Genomic DNA, 17,560 nt, shown 5'->3' with positions numbered 1-17,560 from the left:
AAATGTATACTTTTAAAAGTCAAAGTATTATCATGAAAACTTAAATTATGCATACCTGATAATTTTCCTTTCTTCTGACGGGGAGTGTCCACAGCTGCATTTATTACTTTTTGGAAATACAGAACCTGGCCACCAGGAGGAGGCAAAGACACCACATCCAAATACCTCCCCCACTTCCCTCATCCCACAGTCATTCTGCCAAGGGAAAAAGGAACAGTAGGAGAAATATCAGGGTTAAAAAAAGGTGAAAGAAGAACAAAAAATTAAGGCCGTCCCATGAAAAAAAACACGGACGGGGAGCTGTGGACTCTCCCCGTCAGAAGAAAAGAAAATTATCAGGTAAGCATAATTTAAGTTTTTCTTTTTAAACGGGGAGAGTCCACAGCTGCATTCATTACTTTTGGGAAATCAATACCCAAGGTATAGAGGACACTGAATGCAAAACGGGTGGGAACAAAAAAAGGCTGCCCATTCTGAGGGCACCACAGCCTGCTAGAACCCAAACTCCAGATAAAAAAACTGCGTCAGACGAAGAAGGGACCAAAAAAGTAAGAGGACCAAGTAACTGCCCATCAGAACCATAAAGATCCTTACTAGAGACCACTCAGATCACTAGACTCAACTGAGCACAAAAGCCTCTGAGGAGACAAAAGTCCCGCTGACTCTAAGCCCACCAAGGAAAACCTCACCAAGACCAATGGGAAGGGGAACACCATAATTCCCCACCACTTCTGAAAGGAGAAGCAGATAAGGAAGTCCAAAAAGCAAGGGCAAACAAAGGAAGAGGCCCCTAGCATAACACAAAAAGAGCGGACTACAAGGCTGTAATAGGACAAAGCTGTGTAGAAAATACTCTACCGACAGAGGAGAGCATCGGAAGGAAAATTCCAGACCACCTCCTACATGGATCCCAAGGAACCAATGTAAAGCCCTAACCAGAACTGAAGTCCTAGAAGGATAAAAAGTAGAATCCTCTACCTTACCACAGAGCGCTATCCAGCACTAAGAAACTGAACACCCGAGGGTAAAAAAAAAAACGGGAGTAGAACAGACAAAACAGATAGGAATATCCGTTAACGCCCCAGTCGAAAGCCGCAGGCTTCCATCTGATAGACGGTCCAACTAAGCGTCCAGTCTTCAAAAACTAGACAACAAGGTAGTTAGAAAATTCTACCAGAACCTTCCTGGGAGAGAAAAAACTCTGAAAACAGTGCGGATCAACTCCCCCCTACCAGAAAACAGGGAAGGAAGGACAACACCCTGACCAAGAATGAAAAAAAAAACATAATTTATGCTTACCTGATAAATTCCTTTCTTCTGTAGTGTGATCAGTCCACGGGTCATCATTACTTCTGGGATATTAACTGCTCCCCTACAGGAAGTGCAAGAGGATTCACCCAGCAGAGCTGCATATAGCTCCTCCCCTCTACGTCACTCCCAGTCATTCGACCAAGGACCAACGAGAAAGGAAAAGCCAAGGGTGAAGTGGTGACTGGAGTATAAATTAAAAAATATTTACCTGCCTTAAAAACAGGGCGGGCCGTGGACTGATCACACTACAGAAGAAAGGAATTTATCAGGTAAGCATAAATTATGTTTTCTTCTGTTAAGTGTGATCAGTCCACGGGTCATCATTACTTCTGGGATACCAATACCAAAGCAAAAGTACACGGATGACGGGAGGGATAGGCAGACTCTTTATACAGAAGGAACCACTGCCTGAAGAACCTTTCTCCCAAAAATAGCCTCCGATGAAGCAAAGGTGTCAAATTTGTAAAATTTGGAAAAAGTATGAAGCGAAGACCAAGTTGCAGCCTTGCAAATCTGTTCAACAGAGGCCTCATTCTTGAAGGCCCAAGTGGAAGCCACAGCTCTAGTAGAATGAGCTGTAATTCTTTCAGGGGGCTGCTGTCCAGCAGTCTCATAAGCTAAACGAATTATGCTACGAAGCCAAAAAGAAAGAGAGGTAGCGGAAGCTTTTTGACCTCTCCTCTGCCCAGAGTAAATGACAAACAGAGAAGACGTTTGTCGGAATTCCTTAGTTGCCTGCAAGTAAAATTTTAGAGCCCGGACTACATCCAGGTTGTGCAGTAGACGTTCCTTCTTTGAAGAAGGATTTGGGCATAAAGAAGGAACAACAATCTCTTGATTGATATTCCTGTTAGTAACTACCTTAGGTAAGAACCCAGGTTTAGTACGCAGGACTACCTTATCCGAATGAAAAATCAAATAAGGAGAATCACAATGTAAGGCTGATAATTCAGAGACTCTTCGAGCCGAGGAAATAGCCATTAAAAATAGAACTTTCCAAGATAACAACTTTATATCAATGGAATGAAGGGGTTCAAACGGAACGCCCTGTAAAACATTAAGAACAAGGTTTAAACTCCATGGTGGAGCAACAGTTTTAAACACAGGCTTAATCCTGGCCAAAGCCTGACAAAAAGCCTGGACGTCAGGAACTTCTGACAGACGTTTGTGTAACAGAATGGACAGAGCTGAGATCTGTCCCTTTAATGAACTAGCAGATAAACCCTTTTCTAAACCTTCTTGTAGAAAAGACAATATCCTAGGAATCCTAACCTTACTCCAAGAGTAACCTTTGGATTCACACCAATGTAGGTATTTACGCCATATCTTATGGTAAATCTTTCTGGTAACAGGTTTCCTAGTCTGTATTAAGGTACTAATAACTGACTCAGAAAACCCACGTCTTGATAAAATTAAGCGTTCAATTTCCAAGCAGTCAGCTTCAGAGAAGTTAGATTTTGATGTTTGAAGGGACCCTGTATCAGAAGGTCCTGTTTCAGAGGTAGAGACCAAGGCGGACAGGATGACATGTCCACCAGGTCTGCATACCAAGTCCTGCGTGGCCACGCAGGTGCTATTAGAATCACTGATGCTCTCTCTTGTTTGATTCTGGCTATCAATCGAGGAAGCAACGGGAAGGGTGGAAACACGTAAGCCATCCTGAAGTCCCAAGGTGCTGTCAGAGCATCTATCAGGACTGCTCCTGGATCCCTGGATCTGGACCCGTAACGAGGAAGCTTGGCGTTCTGTCGAGACGCCATGAGATCTATCTCTGGTTTGCCCCAACGTCGAAGTATTTGGGCAAAGACCTCCGGATGAAGTTCCCACTCCCCCGGATGAAAAGTCTGACGACTTAAGAAATCCGCCTCCCAGTTCTCCACTGCCGGGATGTGGATTGCTGACAGGTGGCAAGAGTGAGACTCTGCCCAGCGAATTATCTTTGATACTTCCATCATAGCTAGGGAGCTTCTTGTCCCTCCCTGATGGTTGATGTAAGCTACAGTCGTGATGTTGTCCGACTGAAACCTGATGAACCCCCGAGTTGTCAACTGGGGCCAAGCCAGGAGGGCATTGAGAACTGCTCTCAATTCCAGAATGTTTATTGGCAGGAGACTCTCCTCCTGACTCCATAGTCCCTGAGCCTTCAGGGAATTCCAGACGGCACCCCAACCTAGAAGGCTGGCGTCTGTTGTTACAATTGTCCAGTCTGGTCTGCTGAATGGCATCCCCCTGGACAGGTGTGGCCGAGAAAGCCACCATAGAAGAGAATTTCTGGTCTCTTGATCCAGATTCAGAGAAGGGGATAAGTCTGAGTAATCCCCATTCCACTGACCTAGCATGCACAGTTGCAGTGGTCTGAGGTGTAAGCGTGCAAAGGGTACTATGTCCATTGCCGCTACCATTAAGCCGATTACCTCCATACATTGAGCCACTGACGGGTGTTGAATGGAATGAAGAGTGCGGCAAGCACTTTGAAGTCTTGATAGCCTGTCCTCTGTCAGGTAAATCTTCATTTCTACAGAATCTATAAGAGTCCCCAGGAAGGGAACTCTTGTGAGTGGAACGAGTGAACTTTTCTTTTCGTTCACCTTCCATCCATGTGACCTTAGAAATGCCAGCACTAACTCTGTATGAGATTTGGCAGTTTGAAAGCTTGTATCAGAATGTCGTCTAGGTATGGAGCTACCGAGATTCCCCGCGGTCTTAGTACCGCCAGAAGAGCACCCAGAACCTTTGTGAAGATTCTTGGCGCTGTAGCCAATCCGAATGGAAGAGCCACAAACTGGTAATGCCTGTCTAGGAAGGCAAACCTTAGGTACCGGTAATGATCTTTGTGAATCGGTATGTGCAGGTAAGCATCTTTTAAATCTACAGTGGTCATGTACTGACCCTCTTGGATCATAGGTAAAATTGTCCGAATAGTCTCCATCTTGAACGATGGAACTCTTAGGAATTTGTTTAGGATCTTTAAGTCCAGGATTGGTCTGAAAGTTCCCTCTTTTTTGGGAACCACAAACAGATTTGAGTAAAACCCCTGTCCCTGTTCCGATCGTGGAACTGGATGGATTACTCCCATTAACAAGAGCTCTTGTACGCAGCGTAGAAAAGCCTCTTTCTTTGTCTGGATTGTTGACAATCTTGACAGATGAAATCTCTCTCTTGGAGGAGAGTATTTGAAGTCCAGAAGGTATCCCTGAGATATTATCTCTAGCGCCCAGGGATCCTGAACATCTCTTGCCCAAGCCTGGGCGAAAAGAGAAAGTCTGCCCCCCACTAGATCCGATCCCGGATCGGGGGCCCTCAATTCATGCTGTTTTGGGGGCAGCAGCAGGTTTCCTAGTCTGCTTGCCCTTGTTCCAGGACTGGTTAGGTTTCCAGCCTTGTCTGTAGCGAGCAACAGCTCCTTCCTGTTTTGGTGCAGAGGAAGTTGATGCTGCTCCTGCTTTGAAATTACGAAAGGAACGAAAACTAGACTGTCTAGTCTTGGCTTTGGCTTTGTCCTGAGGCAGGGCATGGCCTTTACCTCCTGTAATGTCAGCGATAATCTCTTTCAACCCGGGCCCGAATAAGGTCTGCCCTTTGAAAGGTATATTAAGCAATTTAGACTTAGAAGTAACATCAGCTGACCAGGATTTTAGCCACTGCGTGCCTGAATGGCGAATCCTGAATTCTTAGCCGTAAGTTTAGTAAGATGTACTACGGCCTCTGAAATAAATGAATTAGCTAGCTTAAGGACTCTAAGCCTGTCCGTAATGTCGTCCAGAGTGGATGATCGAAGTGTCTCTTCCAGAGACTCAATCCAGAATGCCTGCTGCAGCCGTGATCAGGCGCAATGCATGCAAGAGGGTTGCAATATAAACCCTTGTTGAACAAACATTTTCTTAAGGTAACCCTCTAACTTTTTATCCATTGGATCTGAAAAAGCACAGCTATCCTCCACCTGGGATAGTGGTACGCTTAGCTAAAGTAGAAACTGCTCCCTCCACCTTAGGGACCGTTTGCCATAAGTCCCTTGTGGTGGCGTCTATTGGAAACATTTTTCTGAATATAGGAGGGGGTGAGAAAGGCACACCGGGTCTATCCCACTCCTTAGTAACAATTTCAGTAAGTCTCTTAGGTATAGGGAAAACGTCAGTACTCGTCGGTACCGCAAAATATTTATCCAACCTACACATTTTCTCTGGTATTGCAACTGTGTTACAATCATTCAGAGCCGCTAACACCTCCCCTAGTAATACACGGAGGTTTTCCAGTTTAAATTTAAAATTTGAAATATCTGAATCCAGTCTGTTTGGATCAGAACCGTCACCCACAGAATGAAGTTCTCCGTCCTCATGTTCTGCCACCTGTGACGCAGTGTCTGACATGGCCCTAATATTATCAGCGCACTCTGTTCTCAACCCAGAGTGATCACGCTTACCTTTTAGTTCTGGTAATTTAGCCAAAACTTCAGTCATAACAGTAGCCATATCCTGTAATGTGATTTGTAATGGCCGCCCAGCTGTACTCGGCGCTACAATATCACGCACCTCCCTCTGAGCGGGAGATGTAGGTACTGACACGTGAGGCGAGTTAGTCGGCATAACTCTCCCCTCGTTGTTTGGTGAAATTTGTTCAATTTGTACAGATTGATTTTTATTTAAAGTAGCATCAATACAGTTAGTACATAAATTTCTATTGGGCTCCACTTTGGCATTGCAACAAATGACACAGGTATCATCTTCTGAATCAGACATGTTTAACACACTAGCAAATAAACTTGCAACTTGGAAATACAATTCAAATAGAATAATATTAAAACGTACTGTGCCTTTAAGAAGCACAGAAGATCTATGACAGTTAAAAATTAATAAATTGAAACAGTTATAGCCTCAATCCTTGTAAACAACACAACTTTAGCAAAGGTTTAATCCCATTAGCAAAGATAACAATTTCTGAAAGCAGGAAACAAATTACAGAATAAAAGTTTTTATTTCAGTCAAACTATAATTCTCACAGCTCTGCTGAGAGAAATTACCTCCCTCAAAATAAGTTTTGAAGACCCCTGAGCTCTGTAGAGATGAACCAGATCATGCAGGGAATACAATGAGTTGCTGACTGAAATATTTGATGCATAGTAAAAGCGCCCCTCCCCCACACACACAGCAGTGAGGGAGAACAGAAACTGACAGAAAAAACAGATTTAAGCAACTGCCAAGTGGAAAAATGGTGCCCAAACATTTATTCACTCAGTACCTCAGCAAATGAAAACGATTTTACATTCCAGCAAAAACGTTAAACATAATCTCTAGTTATTGAACAGCTTTATGTCTTTCTTACAGTGTAATTCTAGTGAAGTACCATTCTCCCAGAATACTGAAGTGTAAAGTATACATACATGACATTATATCGGTATGGCAGGATTTTCTCATCAATTCCATTGTCAGAAAATAAAAACTGCTACATACCTCTATGCAGATTCATCTGCCCGCTGTCCCCTGATCTGAAGTTTACCTCACTCCTCAGATGGCCGAGAACAGCAATATGATCTTAACTACTCCGGCTAAAATCATAGCAAAACTCTGGTAGATTCTTCCTCAAACTCTGCCAGAGAGGTAATAACACACTCCGGTGCTATTTTAAAATAACAAACTTTTGATTGAAGATATAAAACTAAGTATAATCACCATAGTCCTCTCACACGACCTATCTAGTTGCTGGGTGCAAGAGAATGACTGGGAGTGACGTAGAGGGGAGGAGCTATATGCAGCTCTGCTGGGTGAATCCTCTTGCACTTCCTGTAGGGGAGCAGTTAATATCCCAGAAGTAATGATGACCCGTGGACTGATCACACTTAACAGAAGAAAAAAAAACAACTCGCAGAGGGAAGGTTCCGTCGCGAGGCCTCCCACGCAAGGAAAAAACACTCAGTAGCTCCATTGATACGCAGTCAATGCTCAACAGAACAGTCATAACTCCTGACTCCTGCTCAGAGCGAACAGACCCAGCCCTGTAGCGACTGGTAAAGTCCAAAGGACAACAAAAATTCCCCGTAACGACCAAGCCCAAAGATCTGCAGCGAATCTCCAGTCACGAGATCCCCAGGAAAGGAAGGAGGAAGAGGCACGAAGCCCCAGAGAGACTAGCTTGGGTTCCAAGATACCTATCCACATCTCCCTTTAGAACCGGAGGGGAAGGTACACTCAACCAAGAGAGACCCTCAACTAACAACTATCAGAATAGTATGTAACATGAAAATCCAACCTTCCAGGTGGACACAAACTCATGACGTCCTGTACGCGAAACAGGGAAGCAAACCCCACTAAAATCCGATCAAAGGAGGAAAAAACACAATTTATGCTTACCTGATAAATTTCTTTCTCTTGTGGTGTATCCAGTCCACGGATCATCCATTACTTGTGGGATATTCTCATTCCCAACAGGAAGTTGCAAGAGGACACCCACAGCAGAGCTGTTATATAGCTCCTCCCCTAACTGCCATATCCAGTCATTCGACCGAAAACACGCAGAGAAAGGAGAAACCATAGGGTGCAGTGGTGACTGTAGTTTAAATGAACAAAATTACCTGCCTTAAAATGACAGGGCGGGCCGTGGACTGGATACACCACAAGAGAAATAAATTTATCAGGTAAGCATAAATTGTGTTTTCTCTTGTAAGGTGTATCCAGTCCACGGATCATCCATTACTTGTGGGATACCAATACCAAAGCTAAAGTACACGGATGAAGGGAGGGACAAGGCAGGTACTTAAACGGAAGGTACCACTGCCTGTAAAACCTCTCTCCCAAAAATAGCCTCCAAAGAAGCAAAAGTATCAAACCAGAAAGCCGCTGTAGTAGTTACAGGAATAATGCAGGCGATCGGTTGTAGAAGGAACCCTTGTTGAACAAAACTTTTCTTTAGTAAACCTTCTAATTTTTTATCCATAGGATCTTTAAAAGCACAACTGTCTTCAATTGGAATAGTTGTGCGCTTGGCCAGCGTAGAAACTGCTCCCTCTACCTTAGGGACCGTCTGCCATGCGACCCCGCCTGGGGTCCCACAACCGGTTTTAAAACTACAGCACCTTGCCACAGCAGTCTGCTGTGGCCCTACCTTCCCTTATGGATTAGTTTAGGGGAGAAACAGCTTCTGTGAGTCCCTCAAGTAGTCTCTGGACCCTCCACGTGATGCAGCATGAACTGTCTGGAGAAATGAACTGCGCAACAGAGGCGCAAAATTAGGGCCCCTCCCACTCCACTCCGGAGTTGTGAGGCCCTCAAGGTCACACTTAGGTGGCTAAATTTATGCATTGTGGATAAAATACCCCTTAATAAACACACCAAAGGTGTTTAAAAGTGACTACCAATGAGTATTTGCTGAATAAAATAATCGATTGCCCTTTCACAGTGTCCACCAGTCTATTGAGCCCTGATAAATAAGCTCTTATTCTATACTAGGTCTCAGAATATGGCTTATAGCATAGCATTATCATGTCTTGACTAGAAAATATATGACTGAAACATACCTTAATGCAGTTAAGCCTGCAAACTGTTCCCCCCAACTGAAGTTTACTGGTACTCATCAGTCCTGTGTGGGAACAGCAGTGGATTTTAGTTACAACATGCTAAAATCGTTTTCCTCTCAGAGAGTAAATAGTACAAACCGGTACCATTTAAAAATAACAAACTTTTGATTGAAGATATAAAACTACAAATCTAACTCTACATTCACTTTACCCTCCCGTGGAGATGCCCTACTGCTAGAGCGGCAAAGAGAATGACTGGGGGGTGGAGCTAGGGGGGAGCTATATGGACAGCTCTGCTGTGTGCTCTCTTTGCCACTTCCTGTAGGGAATGAGAATATCCCACAAGTAAGGATGAATCCGTGGACTGGATACACCTTGCAAGAGAAAAAGGACTATAGACAAGGATAAATGGCACCTTGATACCCACAATGGCTGGGGGCACTCACCACCTCCTATAACCCAGGCCCAAGAGAGAAACCGCTTTGTCTCCAGAGACCGCACGGTCAGGAAGAAGAGATCACTGTGACCACATCTGGTCACATGGTGCACCATGCAGGACAGCCCCCGCACCTAAAAGCGTGCCAAGCCTATGTGGCTGCGCAGCGCTCCAAAATGAAAGTAAAACCTGTATGTTCCAACATCTGCCTAAGCCACATCTCACACGTCACAGCATAAACACAATATTAAAAATGTTAATCCCTCCTGTTCAATAATCCCCTTTCGGAGACATTAACCCTCAATTCCCTCAGATAAAAGGAGTCACACTGTGACCCTGTCTTCTTGCGTTATCATATGTGTAAAAAAATGAAACAATCTTACCAGAATCTATGCCGTGGAACAGAAACACAGCCTCTCAAGTTTGACAGTCTTGTAGCATCGCTCCTGACATGGACTTGAGTGATAGAAGCAGGCAGTGAAACTCTTAAACACTAAATGCTTAGGAGCTGCTAATACGAATCTGGATGGGTTCGCAGAAAGACTCTCCCTGCATCTCCAGACTCTAACATTCACCAATGCACTCACTGAGAGGCTGACAAGACTACTTAAAAAAACTCCAGTTCCATTCCGAAGAGTACTACCCTCCATAAGAGACTACTCCGTATCTTCTGACACTTCTCTGCCAACCTCCTGTGACGAAAGGCAAAGAATGACTGGAGGAGGAGGGGAATGGAGGAGGTATTTAAGCCTTTGGCTGGGGTGTCTTTGCCTCCTCCTGGTGGCCAGGTTCGGTATTTCCCACAAGTAAGGAATGGAGCCGTGGGCTCTCCACATATTAAGATGGAAATCTATAATTTATACTCACATACACAGTTTGAATCCACTCTGCTATGAGGTTATCTGTCTGTGTAATTGGATGTTTTCTAAGAGTGCTGCTAAGGGCAAAGGGTGTATACCTAGACCAGTCTGTGAATGCAGTCCATTGCTGTGTTTTGTTTGCATTTTCTAAGGAAACCACATCTAGTTAAAGGATAAATTACAGTTACTCACTAAGGATGGAAAGCCTAAGCACTTGAGGGGCTGTATAGAGGCTATTCGGCTTATTATCTCTTGCCCAATAGCAGTGATTACTCCTTCATTTTATGTTTTTAGAAAATGCTGCTTGTTGTACATGAGTAACTGCAAGCTAGTTCTGTTGTTCTTGTACAAACACACATTCAAAAATAAATACATAAATAAACAAATAAATACCTTTCTAAAAAGTTTCACTTTGTGCTTTGTTGTATAGTCTACCAGCTTGTGTTGCTCATGAAGTACAAGTGTCTCCAGTGGTTTAGTCACTGGCTTATCAGATTCAGTCACTTTAAGTTCTTGATGTGCAATTATTTTCTGCAGAGTATCAGATGCACTTGAATCAGATGTCTCCACCTTCACTTCTTCAGTGTTGCATTTTAAGCATATGTATTCTCTGTCTTCATTTTCCATTTCTTGTGCTTGTGAGATGCTCAGTCCAACACAATCTCCATGAAACCACTCATCACACCTTCCACAACCAACCATGAATCTAAAACATCAGATGTGATCATAAAATTATTAGCTAAACTTGATATAACCTGATCAACAATTTTAAAAAATGGCACATATTATTTAATCTATTTTGTAAAACAATGATTTGATCAAAAAAGCAGAAGAGTTCACTCAATTATATTTACGGCATGTGTTGAAAAGTGCTGCTTTATGATACATATTACTAACAAGGGACCGTTTACTGTCAAATTCACATTAATATTATTTAGTGATTGATTAGTTTTCTACCCAAAACAGAGCTGTATTTGAAGGACACAGATGTCATCAATTCAAGAAAAGCAGAGCAATCATTTTTTGCTGTATTCAAAAAACATGGAAAATAAAATGTACTTTCCCCTGACAAATAAGCCTTTTAGAATTTTTTTGGTGATTAGACCTCACACGCTTTAATAAAAAAATGTGTAAAAGATCTATACTTAAATATATATCAATTTCTATATCAATTTGTTAAAGTATGTGGAGTACACTACCTTGTGCCTTCATATTTAAGTTGGAAACTAGAAATCTTCAGGATGCCCTTCCCTCCTATATATACCTCTCTTTCTGTCAGTTTCATTTCAGATATATCCAAATAAGGATAAGTTTAGAGAAAAATAAAAAAGTAGTAATTTAATTACTAGATACAATTTTTTAAAGATCAACCAAAACCAGGAGACACACAATATAAAGGGGCATTCCAGCAAAAATTGGAATCTACATGGATGGATTTCGGTTTTGAATAGAATAATTTTTTTAATATAGATGTATTAGCAAAACTGCTGCTAATAAAAGCTTTTGCGGTTTCAAATGTGTAATTAAGTATTCACTGTGTACCAGCAATTTAAACACAGCACTTGCTGAGAGAGCCTAAGGTGCATGTACCGTATGGTAATGACTCAATTTATTAATTGCTGACATGATACAAGCCCCACTGGTGTTCTGAGCAGCTGCAATATTTAAACTGCTGATGCACTAAGAATAACATAAATTATGCTTACCTGATCATTTTCTTTTCTTCAGATGGAAAGAGTCCACAGCTACATTCATTACTTTTTGGGAAAAGAACCTGGCCACCAGGAGGAGGCAAAGACACCCCAGCCAAAGGCTTAAATACTCCTCCCACTTCCCTCATCCCCCAGTCATTCTGACGAGGAACAAGGAACAGTAGAAGAAATACCATGGTGAAAAGGTGCCAAGTATAAAAAAATAAGAGATGCCCCCAAAAAAACAAAAAAAAAAACGGATGCGGAGCTGTGGACTCTTTCCATCTGAAGAAAAGAAAATTATCAGGAAAGAGTCCACAGCTGCATTCATTACTTTTGGGAAACCAATTCCCAAGCTATAGCGGACACTGAATGCAAAAACAGGAGGGTACAATAGGCGGCCCATTCTGAGGACACCAGGCCTGAAAAAACCACAACCCAAGCAAACCCCGCTTCGTCGGAGCCGGGCAAAAAAACTAGAAGGAAAAGGCCCCAAGGACACTGACCCGCAGATAGTCCGAAAGTCTAACTAGAGACCGCAAAGCAGACTCACTGAGCCAACACTCCTCCAGGAGAACCGTCGCCCAGCAGTCGGTCCCCACACAACCCTTACTAGTACAGTACCAAATTCCCCAAAAGGGAGAGGACAAGGCTGAGGCAAAGGGGTACCCATTAGGAACAGCAAGTTCCAATAAGAAAAAAAAAACCTTCAAAAGAAGGCCAAGTACCCAGAGACATGAATGGATTCCAAAACAAAGGGAGACGACGCCCAACCCACAAGGAGCAACCGGGCATCATCAAGGAGAAGAAACATCTCCCAAACATTGTGTAACAGCACCGAAAAAGACAGCTGAAGACAAAGTTCTCAAACGTCAGAACTCAGAGACTGAGCAAACAGAAAAATTACAAGTGGCAAACTCAGAAGGACAAACATCTGAGTCCAGTATATGTATCTTTACATTTTGAAACAGCTGTAGCCTATTTAAGCTGAAGGGAGCTGCAGCTCCCACAGGCAGTGAACAAGTGCTTTGCAAGCACGAAACATGTCTGCTGTGCGAGGAGCTCAGCTTTCCCTTCTTGAGATAAATGCTTTTATATGACAGTCATTCTCAGTCATTGCTATGCAGTAGTTGGCGGTACTTACATATGTTTTTAGCAAACGTTGGATTAAAGCCTGGAACTTTTAACTACATTTGCCTGTGTTGGGACTCTTTTTGTACTTGCATCTCTCATTCTGGCATTGAGGACGAATATGCCGTTTTTCCTACACAGGACCACGTGATGTACACGTCATCCCCACACTCGCCATGTGCCGTAACCGGTTACACAGACACGCTGAGGGTAAGAAAGAGCGCACCGCTCACTTTCTTGTTTGCTTCAAATCTTTTCGTCTTCACAACGGTTGCAGTCTCTCTGAATGAACCCTCATGCATAAAGGACAGTGTGTTTAACGGATGTTACGGCTGAAGATGAGGTGGGTGAGTTTTGCTGGATAAATTAACAGGCATATCTATAAAGTACAGCAGTATATATAAGTATATCACTCTGCATTGTGGATTTTGACCTTATGACTTTATGATTACATGACGATATTTTAACTGCTTTGGTGTAATAAATATGGATAACAGTGAAAAGGAATCGTATGTCCTCACTAATTTTGAGGAATTTATAACCCAACATGATACTGAAGATAAGGTGGTTTATACTATTGATAGTCTTTTCTATGAGATTGATACTCTAAGGAAAAAAAGACTTAAAACTGGAGCTTGATATTAAGACTTTTCTTATATATAAAAATAATAAGCGTATCCCGAGAGGATTACGCATCAGAAAGTTTCCATCCTTCAGAGTAACAGATGCTGACTTCATAAATAAATGGAACACTATACTGGATACTTGTTCATTTGCACTAATTGAATTACTTATTGCATATAAACAGAAACAGAGAGTATATCTATTGGTTGAAATTAAAGAAATACAAGAGAAATTAAAAACGGTCCAAAAAGACGCAGAATTCAAAATATATGATAAACAGTTTGGAAAAAAAACATGCTGACATTTCGCCAAGAGGAATTCAAATCTAGAAAGATTTTAAGGGACAAACATGATTATGATCACCATACTGTTTACAGATGGGACTCTAATGATATTCCAAACCGTGACGTGACCCTAATAGAAAAAAGAAGTGGTTTAAAAATAGGGCCAAAAAAGCAAAACAGGTTACTTTCTCTGATACAGAGTATAAAATACAGTTCTCAGATGGTAAGAATTATGTTGAGGAACCAGCCCCTGCAGTCCTACAAACTCCACAAGAAGTACCCTCTACTAGTGCCCCAAACAACAAACAGCAAGAGACTTTACCAGCAGTGAAAAAGAAAAAATACATAGAGGCAAACGAGGGAAAGGGAAAAAAGCAAGTACCAGACAGGGGGAAGAGGAGAAATTACAAGAGACCCAAGGGAAACAACTGAAGTCTTAACCGACGAGATCAGGGAACTGACAGAAGAAATATGCTTGAATAAAAATAATGTTCTGAATTTGTCAAGTATACAACTTACTGGTCTAGAACAGAAAGTGTTATCTAAAGGCTTAAATTTTGTTCTGTCTCAGCACTTCAATTTGTTTAACACAATTCTGGATGTTAATAAATTTGTGCGTAAATTAATCCTGCGCAAACATTTTGTAGATGCTGAGAAGGCACAGAATGAAAATATAAATATAACAAATATATCAAGCAATGATGAAATTCAAAGTAACCTGACTTTCTCGGATGTATGTTTTACTACAGATCTTCAGGAATTGTTAGATAAAAATGATGTAGACACAGAAGGTTTGGTATCTGAAAAGAATATTGATTTGAGTAAATTTAAGAAAAAAAAGTAACTTCTACCCTATACATTCTAGATCAAATGCAGTAGAGATCTTTCAAAGGGTGGTAGAGAATAAACTAAGAGCATTAAGTAGTAAACCTAGAAAAAACAAAATTAATCTATCTTTCAAGGAGAGAGCAGCCCAAGATAAGTTAAATCAGAACTGCACTATAACAATCAGACCATCGGATAAGGGGGGCAATGTTGTCATCCTGGATAGGGTAAATTATGTAAAGGAAGCAAATAGACAACTACAGGATAGGGATGTATATATTAAATTAAAGGACAATCCCACTCAGAAATTTAAAAAGAGCCTGGAGGAGTTAGTTCTATATGCTAGGTACAACAATATTATCACACAGGCAGTACAAGAAATGCTAATACCACAACAGCCAGTTACACCAATATACCATTACTTTCCAAAAATCCACAAGGACATTACTAACCCCCCTGGACGCCCTATTATAGCTGGGATAAGTTCTCTAAATGAGCCCCTCTCTGACCTAATTGACCGTTTTCTTCAGCCTATTGTAAAAGCTTTACCAAGCTTTATATAAGATACCAAACAACAGCAGGTAATACAATCCTTGATTTATGCTTACCTGATAAATTACTTTCTCTTACAGGTGTATTCAGTCCACGGCTTCATCCTTACTTGTGGGATATTCTCAATCCCTACAGGAAGTGGCAAAGAGAGCACACAGCAAAGCTGTCCATATATATCCCCTCAGGCTACGCCCCCCCAGTCATTCGACCGACGGTTAGGAGAAAAAGGAGAACCATAGGGTGCAGTGGTGACTGTAGTTATTGTAAATTAAATTTAAACCTGACTTAAATATCAGGGCGGGCCGTGGACTGAATACACCTGTAAGAGAAAGTAATTTATCAGGTAAGCATAAATTATGTTTTCTCTTACTTGGTGTATTCAGTCCACGGCTTCATCCTTACTTGTGGGATACCAATACCAAAGCAATATGACACGGATGAAGGGAGGGAACAAGTCAGGTAACCTAAACGGAAGGCACCACTGCTTGCAAAACCTTTCTCCCAAAAATAGCCTCCGAAGAAGCAAAAGTATCGAATTTGTAAAATTTGGAGAATGTATGCAGTGAAGACCAAGTCGCTGCCTTACAAATCTGTTCAACAGAAGCCTCATTCTTGAAAACCCATGTGGAAGCCACAGCTCTAGTGGAATGAGCTGTAATTCGTTCAGGAGGCTGCTTACCAGCAGTCTCATAAGCCAATCGGATGATGCTTTTCAGCCAGAATGAAAGAGAGGTAGCAGTCGCTTTCTGACCTCTCCTCTTACCGGAATAGACAACCAACAAGGATGATGTTTGTCTGAAATCTTTTGTTGCCTTTAAATAGAACTTTAAAGCACGAACCACATCAAGATTGTGCAACAGTCGTTCCGTCTTAGAAACTGGATTAGGGCACAGAGAAGGAACAATGATTTCCTGGTTAATATTCTTATTAGAAACCACCTTCGGAAGGAAACCAGGTTTAGTACGCAAAACAACCTTATCTGCATGGAACACCAGATAGGGTGAATCACACTGTAAAGCAGATAATTCTGAAACTCTTCGAGCAGAAGAGATAGCTACTAAAAACAAAACTTTCCAAGATAATAACTTGATATCTATGGAATGTAAAGGTTCAAACGGAACCCCTTGAAGAACTGAAAGAACTAAATTTAGACTCCATGGAAGAGCCACAGGTCTGTAGACAGGCTTGATTCTAACTAAGGCCTGTGCAAACGCCTGAACGTCTGGTACAACTGCCAGACGCCTGTGTAACAGAATAGATAGAGCAGATATCTGTCCCTTTAAGGAACTAGCGGACAGACCTTTCTCCAAACCTTCTTGGAGAAAAGACAATATCCTTGGAATCCTAACTTTACTCCACGAGTAACCCTTGGATTCACACCAACAAAGATATTTCCGCCATATCTTATGGTAAATTTTCCTGGTGACAGGCTTTCTGGCCTGTATCAGAGTATCTATAACTGATTCAGAGAAACCCTGCTTAGCTAGGATTAAGCGTTCAATCTCCAAGCAGTCAGTTGCAGAGAAACTAGATTTGGATGCTTGAAAGGACCTTGGATTAGAAGATCCTGCCTCGATGGCAGTTTCCATGGTGGGACCGATGACATGTCCACTAGGTCTGCATACCAAGTCCTGCGTGGCCACGCAGGCGCTATCAGAATTACCGAAGCCTTCTCCTGTTTGATTCTGGCTATTAGCCGAGGGAGAAGAGGAAACGGTGGAAAAACATAAGCTAGACTGAATGACCAAGACGCTATTAATGCATCTATCAATGCCGCCTTGGGATCCCTGGATCTGGATCCGTAAAGGGGAAGTTTGGTGTTCTGACGGGACGCCATCAGATCCAACTCTGGAATGCCCCAAAGCTGGGTCAGCTGAGCAAAAACCTCCGGGTGGAGTTCCCACTCCCCCGGATGGAAAGTCTGACGACTTAGAAAATCCGCCTCCCAGTTGTCTACCCCTGGGATGTGAATTGCAGATAGATGGCAGGAGTGATCCTCCGCCCATTTGATAATCTTGGATACTTCCTTCATCGCTAGGGAACTCTTTGTTCCCCCCTGATGATTGATGTACGCTACAGTTGTGATGTTGTCCGACTGAAATCTGATGAATTTGGCCTCTGCTAGTTGAGGCCACGCCTGGAGCGTGTTGAAAATCGCTCTCAGCTCCAAAATGTTTATCGGGAGAAGAGATTCTTCCCGAGACCATAGTCCCTGAGACTTCAGGGAGTTCCAGACCGCACCCCAGCCTACCAGACTGGCATCGGTCGTGACAATGATCCACTCCGGTCTGCGGAAACTCATTCCCTGAGACAGGTGATCTTGGGACAACCACCAGAGA

The 17,560-nt window shown here is 42.4% G+C and overlaps 1 protein-coding gene across 4 annotated transcripts in view; it reads right to left on the bottom strand.

Moving 5' to 3' along the window:
* Positions 1–17,560, bottom strand: part of PHF3 (PHD finger protein 3) — a 588,626-nt gene that overhangs the window by 347,926 nt on the left and 223,140 nt on the right. For all 4 annotated transcript variants that reach the window (XM_053710410.1, XM_053710412.1, XM_053710411.1 and 1 more), the window contains exon 6: positions 10,508–10,820. In XM_053710410.1, the coding sequence (XP_053566385.1) occupies positions 10,508–10,820 (313 nt within the window). The remainder of the gene's footprint in view (positions 1–10,507; positions 10,821–17,560) is intronic.

The sequence above is a fragment of the Bombina bombina genome, chromosome 4, assembly GCF_027579735.1.
Source record: "Bombina bombina isolate aBomBom1 chromosome 4, aBomBom1.pri, whole genome shotgun sequence".
Lineage (NCBI taxonomy): Eukaryota > Metazoa > Chordata > Amphibia > Anura > Bombinatoridae > Bombina > Bombina bombina.
The sequence above is the reverse complement of the archived record's forward strand: the minus strand, read 5'-3'. Positions and strand labels throughout refer to the sequence as shown.